The following is a 10,492-nucleotide window of genomic DNA, read 5'->3' as shown; positions in this document are numbered from 1 at the left end:
AATGTCTAATATTAAAAAAACAAAAAATGATAAGTGTTGGCGGGGCTGTGGTGAAAGGTGAACTCTTTTACACTGCTTGTGGGAATGTAGATTTGTCCAACTACTGTGGAGAATAATTTGGAGACTCCTCAAAAATCTACAGACAGATCTGCCATATGATCCAGGGATCCCACTCCTCGGTATCTACCCAAAGGACAGAAGAATTCTTCATTGGAAAAGTGCTTGCACATCAATTTTTATTGCGGCACTATTCACAATTGCTAAGTCATGGAACCAACCCAAATGCCCGCATATGGAGGAATGGATTGAAAAACTGTGGCACATATACTCTATGAAATACTACTCAGCCATAAAAACCAACAGAACCCTGGCTTTTGACAGAAAGTGGAAGAATATGGAAGATGTACTGCTGAGTGAGGCAAGCCAGGCTATGAAGGAGAGATATTGTATGTCCCCGCTTAACATATACTATATGGCTGCATTCTATGACTGAAACTGATTGACTAACGGTTGAACAAACACGAGACATGGGTGTGAATGTCAGATGAGGTGTATGTGGAGGAGTGGGGCCTAACAAAGGACATTTGGAGAAGGGATACAGAGGTATAGCATTGACGGGATGGGGAGGTGTGGTGGTATTTCTTGAAGATATTTTGATCAACGGGTCTGGGGAGAAATGTTCACATATCGAAATGGTCTCATTGTAAGCCAAACAATATGATTGAAAGTATATACCAAAAAAAAAGTAATAAATAATGTGGAAAAAAAAAGGAATGAAGTAGACCTACTTATGTACTGACAGAAATATCTCTAAGACATTAAAGCTGGTTGCAATATTACAGATTGAAATACATAGAAAAAAAATTTTTTAAATAGCCTATATATAGGGATCAGCAGATAGTGTAATGATTACTTTGCTGGACTCCCACGTAGTTGACTGTGGTTCGAGTCCTGGACCTGGTGGCTTAAAATTCACGCCAGGTGCATGTATGTGTGTGCCCAAGATCCCAAGAGGAGAATAGAGGAGAAGGGACTGCAGCATGGCCATCCCCCTGGGGAATGATTTCTCACTTTCCATTTCTCTGTCTCTCTGATGAGTGCATGTGCCCTATAGCAAAAACTCTCTCTTAAGAACAAAAAGTCTATATGTAAGCAAACATTCATTTTATACATACAGTATGAAATATACAGAAAAGATTAAATTTCAAACTGTTAACAACAGTTTTGTGGAGAAGGAAAAAACGGGATGAAAGAGTAGGGCAGTATATTATGTGCAATTAAGGGGAATTTCTACATTGTTTTCTGCATATTTTTACTAATACTTATTTGAGCAATTATAATGAAAATAGTAATACTCTCACATATTCCTCACGTTCAAATTAATATTGGTTGTCGTAAAAGTCATGACACATTTTTGCATTAAAAAACATAGAAAAAATATATCATGACTTTTCCGACAACCCAATAAATGTTCTTGAGAGAACTATGAATTAGTGGCTTTGAAACATATAATTCAAATTAACCTAGAATAAAACCTAAATTGAATAAAAAAATTATATAGTATCATATGCCAACTAAAATGTAAGTTTAAAATGTAAAAATTACTGAAATAGACTTACAGCAGAAATAAGGGTTTCAGGTATATACTCCAAAAATTTTACAATAAAGAATACTTTGAGAACTCTTTCATTCAGCAAAAGGTATAAAAGAATGTGCATTACATTTTTAAAAAATATTTATTATTATTTTAATAAGCTATAGGACATGTATATTCACCACAGAGAGACAGAGAGAGAAAGAGAGGGAGAGAAAGTGAGAAAGTAAGCCATCAGCGCCGGGAATCAAACCACGATTGGTCATGTGGAAGTCCAGTGTCTTAACCACTATGCTACCTGCTGGGTCCTGTGTATTAAATTATAACCAGGATCTATTTAAATTTTAATTCCTGAATAATATTAAGTCTTGAATTACCAGTCTTACCTGCAAAATCTTTCACGTTTACATTTGCCCCTAAACTGATTAATTCTTTGACTTGTTTCACATCTCCTCGAATAGCTGCCATGTGTAAAGGAGTTTCACCACGTTCATTTCTTTTATTAACTTTATCCTTTTGTCGAGATGAAGAACTGGGAGTTTTCTTTTGGGCTGGTGTTGTTTGTGATGGATGATTTGGTGTGGAATCTGTATGAAAGAAGAAAGTTAACAAATGTTCTAGGATAAATTCTTTGTATACTTATTTATATATTTTTACTAGTAACCTGCTACTTTCCTGGGGCATAGGAAATACCTTTCTATTCAAAAACCCAAAACTTTACTTGAATAATAACTGACCCAAATACATAAATAGGTCTTCCTTTAGGATTATCAAATATCATGAGCCTATGTAGAAATTTTTCAATTCATAAAATTGATTTTAAATATAAAGTATCAAGTATGCACCCTAAGAGTATTTGTTTAATGAATAACTTGGTGAACTGCTAAATATGTATTTGAAAGCTAGAGTTCACAACTCTGACTCAAACCACTGGAGTTGTATTCTGATCAAGTGCAAATTAAGGTCACTGATGATTTAGTATCAATGATGATTTAGTATGAAAATAAAGTTGAAGATTTACAAAAAATAAGGGCAGTCTGGAAAAAGGACTATAAAAATTATGCTTCGCTTTTCTTAACTTTTTGTTTTTGTTTTGGTTTCTGTATCAAAAACAACAACAAAAAAATTTAAATTAGATGATGCTCAAAGTCTCCCTACTTCAGAACTACTATAAACAAACAAAAATTTCATTTCATTATTAAGGATTCAAGCTATCTATAAAGTATTAATTCTGCAAATAAACTTAAAATAACAGGGAAAAAAAGCTATGGAAAATAATTTTCGATCATTAGTCTTGCAATCTGACAATTAGAGCACTATAACCAATATCATTCTATCCTCAAAAAAAAGTTTACTGTTTACCTTTTAAGATTTATTAATATTATTATTATTTAGATTTTTTGCTATAGGGTGCGTGTGCTTGCCAGAGAAAGGGGGAGAAAATGAGAAATCACCCTCTTGGGTGATGGCCGCGCCATAACTCTTCTTCTCCATTCTCTTCTCGGGATCTTGGACATTGATACGCCCAGCAGGACTTTCAAGCTACCAGGTCTGGGATATGAACTATAGTCAGTCATGTGGGATACAGTTCCTTAACCTCTAATCAACCTGCTGGCCCACTTTTTAAATAAAGTGTATATTATCTCAGTAAGTTTCCTACATAAATATTTCTAGGATGTACACTACATGAGAACAAGAACCTTGTCTATCTTATTTATCACTGTATCTTGACTGGTCAAAAGATATCTTTGTATTTAATGGTACTCTAGAAATTCATTTGTTGATGAAGATACAATGTATTTTATCACATTCTCAATAGTTAATTTATTTTTAAAATTAGCTTGTTGAATTTTTTTTTTTTTTTGAGACAAAGATTTTTGCCTTAGGCACCTGCACTAGCCAGAGAGAGAGAGACAGAGAGACAGAAATCACACACACCCCCGGGGGTGGAGTGGGGTGGGGACAGCACACTGCAATCCCTTCTCCTTTACTCTCCTCTTGGGATTTTGGGCATGCACGCACATGTTCCTGGAGTGAGTTTCAAGCCACTGGGTCCACGACTTGAACTGCAGTCAATCACATTGGAGTCCAGCACTTTAATCACTACGCCACCTGCTGGTCCCTTTGTTGACTTTCTTGAAGACATAATGACATATCTAATGGATAAAACAACTCCCAAGTGTATCTATCTCTATGATGGCAAATAGTTTGATAACTTACACTCTAGTTCTACATATGTATATTTAACTGCCAGAGGGTGTGTATGTTAGCCAGAGAGAAATGGAGAGAAAGAGAGAGGGAAAGCATCTGAAATGGGGTATGATGATGCCATAATTCTCTTTCCTCCATTTTTCCCTCCCCATCAGGATTCTGAACACACATGCACAAGTGCCCAGTGTGTTTTTCAAACCACCAGGGCCTGGATTCAAACAGATCGGCCATGTGGGATCCAGCTTTCTATGCACAGCTCTTAACTGTTGTGCCATGGGGTCAGCCCTAGTTTTACACATATTAATAAAGAAAGCTGACTGAGAACTATCCTAAATGAAAAAGAACTACAGAGCAATATTGTAATCCTATTTATATTTTTTAAAAACCTTGTAACAAAACACATATACATATTTGTGTATTTGTCCCTAGAAAATCCTTGGAAGTACAGATAAAACTTGCTTCTTATGGTCATCACCGGAAATGAGAGAAGACTTATACTTTTTGTCTTATTGCATTAATTTCACAATCTATTCATAGAAGAACAAAGGTCCACGGTATTTAAAAAAAAAAAAAATCAGGTTTAGGGACCAGCAGTTAGCGTAATGGCTATGTTGCTGGACTCCCATGTGGTCGACCGTGGTTCGCGTCCTGGTTCGCTTAAAACTCACGCTGGGCGCGTGTGTGTGCGTGCCCAAGATCCCGAGAGGAGAACAGATTGTGGCGTGGCCATCCCCCCGGGGGGTGATTTCTCGCTTACTTTCTGTCTCTGTTTGTCTTTCTGGCGAGCGCACGCGCCCTTATAGCAAAAACCTCTTAAAAAAAAAAAAAAAATCAGGTTTAAAAAAATGATAGTAATTCCATCTATTAAACCTGACTCAAAGCCAGCATTTAAAAGAAACATTTAAAGTTTTAACACTGTTAAATATCTATTTTGGCCACTGTCTTTCCCAAGCTGGAAGTAGAAAAGGTGGGAGTAATCAAAACAACATACTTTATGTTAAAAAAGCAGGAAGCCCTAAGAGATACTAAACACACACATTCTTTGAATGAAATGATGATACTTAGAAACTATAAGAGTTTCAGTATGCCGTTACTTTTAAAAAGTAGTTGAAAAAAAGTTCACTGAAAAAGTTGTCTTTATCAATGCATGTCTGTTATGTTATCCAGAGGCTTATATAAAAATGCTCAGAATTCAGAGCCAAAAGAAATTTTTTTCCTCTAGAAAAAAGTGGTTTACTTTTTGTTTTTCAATTTTTTAAATAGCCAGATAGCAGGTACACTCACAAAGTGAGAGAGGAGTGTGCACGTGCCAATGGGGTGTGGTTGCACAATCCTTATTCCTCCATTTCTCTATTCCATCAGGATTTGGGGCACACATGCACATGCACCCAGCATGTTTTTCAAACTGCTGAGGCCAGGGTTCAAACCAAAGTTGGTCAGGTGGGATCCAGTTCCTTATGCACAGTACTTAACTTTTGTGCTACAGGGCAGACCCAAAAGTGATTTACTTTCTTCTGTCAGTAAGAACTAAAGAACTTTCAAGAATTTTATTTTGGTATTTTTAGCTTCCAGAATGCATAACTAAGTTCAATGATCAATCATAATAACTGCCTTTGCCAAGCTGTCTGGATTTTGCCTACTCTTAAACTACCTTTAATAAATTATCAGGTTTTGGGTTTGTTCTCACTATTTTTATCCTGCTGGTAAGCCATCTTCAACTATTTTTGGAGTCCACAGAACATGAGTAAACAAACACACACAAGAAGTAACACCTCAGTTAGAAATGTAAAATATGAAATAAAATGATATTTTTCCTTTTAAAAGATCTAAAGCTGTAAAAACTAAGGATTACACATTTGCTTCTAAAAGTAGCAATACGGTAAAATAACCACTTTATCAGCTGGGTGTTAGTGAGCTGAAAAACCTAGAAGCACCCTTACAGAAAATGAGATTAAAAAAAAATATTGGAGCCAGCAGGTGGCAATGGGTTAAGGTGCAGGACTCCCACAGAGCTGACCACAGTCTGAGTCCTGGACCTAGCAGCTTGAAAATCATGCTGGGCACATGTGTGTGTGACCAAAATCCCAGGAGGAGAATAGAGGACAAGGGGTTGCAGCATGGCCATCCCCCTGGGGAATGATTTCTCACTTTCCCTCTGTCTCAGTCTCTCTTCCATCAGCACATATGCCCTATGGGAAACACTAAAAAAAAAAAAAAAAAAAGTATTTTCAGTAAGGTAAAATCATATAGTTTTGTAATGTATTTCTCAAATTGATCATCTCATTTCTAAATTACTCATTTAACAAATATTTACTGAATATTACACTAGGTGTAAAGATCTCTGTTCTTGCACAGCTTATCTAGTGAATAATACAGACAAATTGTTACACAATCATAAAATTACAAACTGATGTGACAAGTAACTATGATTAAACCCAAGAAAGGATTAAAAAGCAGTTAAAAATAATTATTTAAATAAGGCTAGAGGTGCCTGAGGAAAACAAGGAATATGCATTCACTCAATGATGGTAGGTATCACCTGGACTGTTGTCTCTTGCTGTCATCTGCATAAGAAGTGCCATCTGCTTTCGTTCGGAGAGTGGATAACCAAAAAGAATGCTAACTGGTGTAGATTTCTTATTTCCGGTTTCCTTTTTTGTTTTCTTCTTTTCTGGACCTTCCTTCTCTGAAATTATTAATATGCAAGAATTTAAAACAAATAAAAGTACTCAAAAACAGACCATACATATACATGCACATAAACACATGAGATGGACAATACATGAGCTAGTATTTGCCAGATTAAAAAATTTATAAAATTTTATTATATAAGCAATTTTCTTTCTGAATGCTCTGGAAAAATATATTCTTAATTCCATTGTTTTCAGAAAATTAATAACATCTGGAAATTTATTCCTAATAAATTTGTACCTTAATGATTTGTTTCATTAAGATTTAAATTATTCATGGGACCAGCAGTTAGTGTAAGGGCTATGTCGCTGAACTTCCATGTAGCCAACCACAGTTCAAGTACTGGACCTGGTAGCTTAAACTCATGCCGGGCACAGGCTCGTGTGCGTGCGTGCCCAAGATCCCGAGAGGAGAATGGAGGAGAAGGGACTGCGGTGTGGTCATCCCCCTGGGGGGTGATTTCTTGCTTTCTCTCTCTCTCTATCTTTCTAGCGAGCACACACTCCCTATAGCAAAAACCTCTCCAAAAAAAAAAAAAAAGATTTAAATTATTCAGTAGTATTTTACATAGTTCTTAGTATTACATCTTCATTTTCATTCACTATAATTTTATCCTGTGTATGTTAAAATAGGCTCTAGGGGCCAGCAAGTGGCGAGGTGGTTAAAGCATTGGACTCCCACCTGCCCAACCACGGTTAGTCTCCCACCTGGCTGGCAGCTTGCTTTCTCACTATCTCTGGTGAGTACATGTTCCCTGTGGCAAATTTAAAAATAATAATAGATAAAATTAATTTTTTCCTTTAAGGGTCTGGTTATGCCTTTATTTCCCTATCTCAGCCTCCCAAGTATCTGAAACTAAAGATACAGACCACTTGGCCTGGCTTTTTAGGGTGGGCCAGGAATCAAAACCTGGAAACTCCCATGTGACTTCAACCTGTCAAGCAGCAGCATTTAGCATGGTGCTACCGCAGTGAGGACATATAACTTTATTCTTAATTATTATTAAGTATATCAAGTAAGGTTCCTTCAAATTATTTCTTAATTCTAGCAGTAATTTGTACAATTTTCTAAGGAGGTGTTTAAGACAAGTCTCATTACATAAAATTAATGAAAAAGGTACCTAATCATTTTATTCCAGTCACATAATAGCTGAACATGGAATAACATTAATTCAAACTAAAAATGAACAAACAGAAGATCCTGTAGGGGTTAAAAGAGATCCTGCAAAGATACAAAAATGTCCAAGGACCTCTCAAACAGGTCTAATCCATCACAAAGTTGGCTCTCAGGGTTAGCTGTTTGGAAAAGTCACAGGCGATACAACCAACATTACTCATTAAATGCTAGGGAATTCAGACCAAATTGGATTCCACAAGTAAGAGCCACAGAGGTCTGTCTTCTTTAGGACTTCTCTGAGAGTTAATGCAGGTGCCCTGTGCATGCTAGTAGCATGCAGAAGTCTGACTAATACCTGTCTACGCATCTACTTCTTGGGAAAAACCTATATATTAATAAATATCTGGGATTTATTGAACCAGGTATGTGGATATGAGCAAAGAGAAGATGCAAAAATAAAGAAGTAAAATATGTAATAAATCTATAAACAGCTAAGATGAATAGAATGGAAGGCTTAGCTGTCAATACAATGTTGTCGGATTTTTCCCAAGATGATGTGGCCAGCAGCTAGAATAGTCTGAGAGAAAAATTTATTAATCTAACAAATTTCAAAAAGCTGATTAAAAGTTGTGTTATTAGTAGGCATAAGAAACTGAAGTAGTAATTCTTCCAGTATACCATTTAAGTTAATTAGGATAAACTGGCATTGCAATGGCCTAGAAAAATTAGAGTTATCTAATTATCATCCTTAAAATTTTTTCTAAAGTTGTGAGAAAGTCTTCTCTTTTCTCTTTTATTTGTAAAGCAACTAACTTTTATTTTAATGCATTTTAATACAATGGTTTAAAAAGAATATGCTCTAAGCCCAGTCATGGAAGCACAGGTTGTAGGGATGCTGCTATGCAAATACTGGAGACACGTTAAGAGCCAGGTTCAGATCCTGTGTCAACCTGAACATGTCAGGCATGCCTACATGTCTATGATCCTTGCTGGCTATGAGGCTAGGCAGAAGATCTGTCATGGCAAGACCCTGTCAACAAGGGTACCTGTGTCTATGTCTGTGTCTATCACATGAAATAAAGAAACGGATTTCAAGGCAAAAAAATAAATAAATAAGTAAGGATATACTCTAAAGTGATATATATCCAGGTTACAGAGAAAAAGAGACTTATAAATTTATTACTGTAATTCTGTATGGCCAAAAGACCAAAGATATATTTATTATAGTCTTGAAAAAAAGAATAAACAAATTGAATATACTCCACAAATTTTACCATTTAAATTAGATGCTAGCATTCGCAATATATATATTTTTTACAACAGGAACTGAGTTAATACTATAGTCATTTGTCTGAATTCATGTATGAGTTAGGAAAAGAAATGAACACTAGCTAAGTTACAAATAACTATGACATTCTTCAAAATTATATATATTAAACTAATACAGCTAATGTATGCCTTTTCAAGTTTAAAGCTGTCAACAAGACTTTGACTACTTGGGATCTATTCTGTGATGAATTTGTTTCCTCTGACTTGTCATAAGTAAAAAATGATATGAGATATCCAAAAAAGGGCTAGACAGTTCTAAAATTTCAAAACCTATTTGCCTTGTTCTAATAATAAGCCAGAAGTTTGCAGGTGAAACAAAGCTGTACTGACAAAAGTGCTTTTAGTACAGTCTACTATGGATTTAAAATTCCACTTAGCTAGCCTAGAGATTTTTAGGGAAAAAAAATCCAAGAGATTCACTTAAGACTATTCAAAGAAAACAGGGAAACGGACTTTCAACACTTTAATTTTTTTTCCAGGATTCAGAGGATCTTTAGAAATACAGAGATATTTCAGGCTTACAATCTTGACAATTAATGCTTTTATTTCAAGTTTTGTCGGAATAAACAGAAAACTCAACATACTGTCACAACTCAATTAAATGTGGACTATATTATGGAGAAGATAAAATTGTCTGTTGGGGAAACTTGGTTCATAAACCCATCAGAGCCTCAAAAATTAAAGAATACGATTTTTTTCCCCACAAAGTAGTCACTGTATATAGACTCAAAACAATGGAATTACAATTCAAATACAGATGAACATAATTAAATAAGTCACATATGTGAAGTACATACTTCAATTCTAAGTAAAAATTTTGTCACTAATTTCTGGTTCTAAAATGTCTACATGAATCTAACAGTTGAGAATGTATCTTTTTATTTCTAGAAATTATACTCAGATCATGAATGGCTTCAGCTCTTTCAAGTTCACCTTGGTGCTTAGGAGTCAACTTTTAGAAAAGGACACCTAGTTTCATGCTGACTGACTATAAATAAGTGCCTTCTGCCTCATCCTTTTAGCTATCAGGTCACTACTGATTTATCAGCTCAATTAAGAACTTTCATGAAAATTTTAATAATAACCATTTGATTCCACAACCACCCACAACCAACACTACAAATGTATATAAAATAAATAAAGTGTATCAGAAACACAAGGTTTATTTCAGGTTTTATAGCCAGATGTCACATGCTAACAACTGGACACTTATGACACCCAGGGATAAACCAGTATTTTTAAAAGCTCAATGGTAAGGGACCAGCAGTTAGAGTAATGGCTATGTCGCTGGACTCCCACGTAGTCGACCACGGTTTGCATCCTGGACCCGGTGGCCTAAAACTCACGCTGGGCACGTGTGCGTGCGTGCCCAAGATCCTGAGAGGAGAATGGAGAAGAAGGGATTGCGGCGTGGCCATTCTCCCTGGGGGGTGATTTCTCGCTTTCTGTCTCTCTGTCTCTGTCTGTATGGTGAGTGCACACACCCCATAGCAAAAACTTCTTAAAAAAAAAAAAAAAAAAAGCTCAATGGAAAGAAGGCCAGGCAATTAA

General features: G+C 35.8%; 1 protein-coding gene across 5 annotated transcripts in view; it reads right to left on the bottom strand.

Moving 5' to 3' along the window:
- The window catches only part of ANKRD12 (ankyrin repeat domain 12), a 152,124-nt gene that overhangs the window by 73,158 nt on the left and 68,474 nt on the right, over positions 1-10,492 (bottom strand). For 4 of the 5 annotated variants that reach the window (XM_027766499.1, XM_006164020.3, XM_006164021.3 and 1 more), the window contains 2 exons: positions 6,345-6,491; positions 1,981-2,181 (listed from right to left, as the gene is read on the bottom strand). In XM_027766499.1, the coding sequence (XP_027622300.1) occupies positions 1,981-2,181; positions 6,345-6,491 (348 nt within the window). The remainder of the gene's footprint in view (positions 1-1,980; positions 2,182-6,344; positions 6,492-10,492) is intronic. The other variant, XM_027766498.1, reaches the window with a different exon arrangement.

The sequence above is a fragment of the Tupaia chinensis genome, unplaced genomic scaffold (assembly GCF_000334495.1).
Source record: "Tupaia chinensis unplaced genomic scaffold, TupChi_1.0 Scaffold143584_1, whole genome shotgun sequence".
NCBI lineage: Eukaryota > Metazoa > Chordata > Mammalia > Scandentia > Tupaiidae > Tupaia > Tupaia belangeri.
This window is presented reverse-complemented; position numbering and strand designations above follow the sequence as displayed.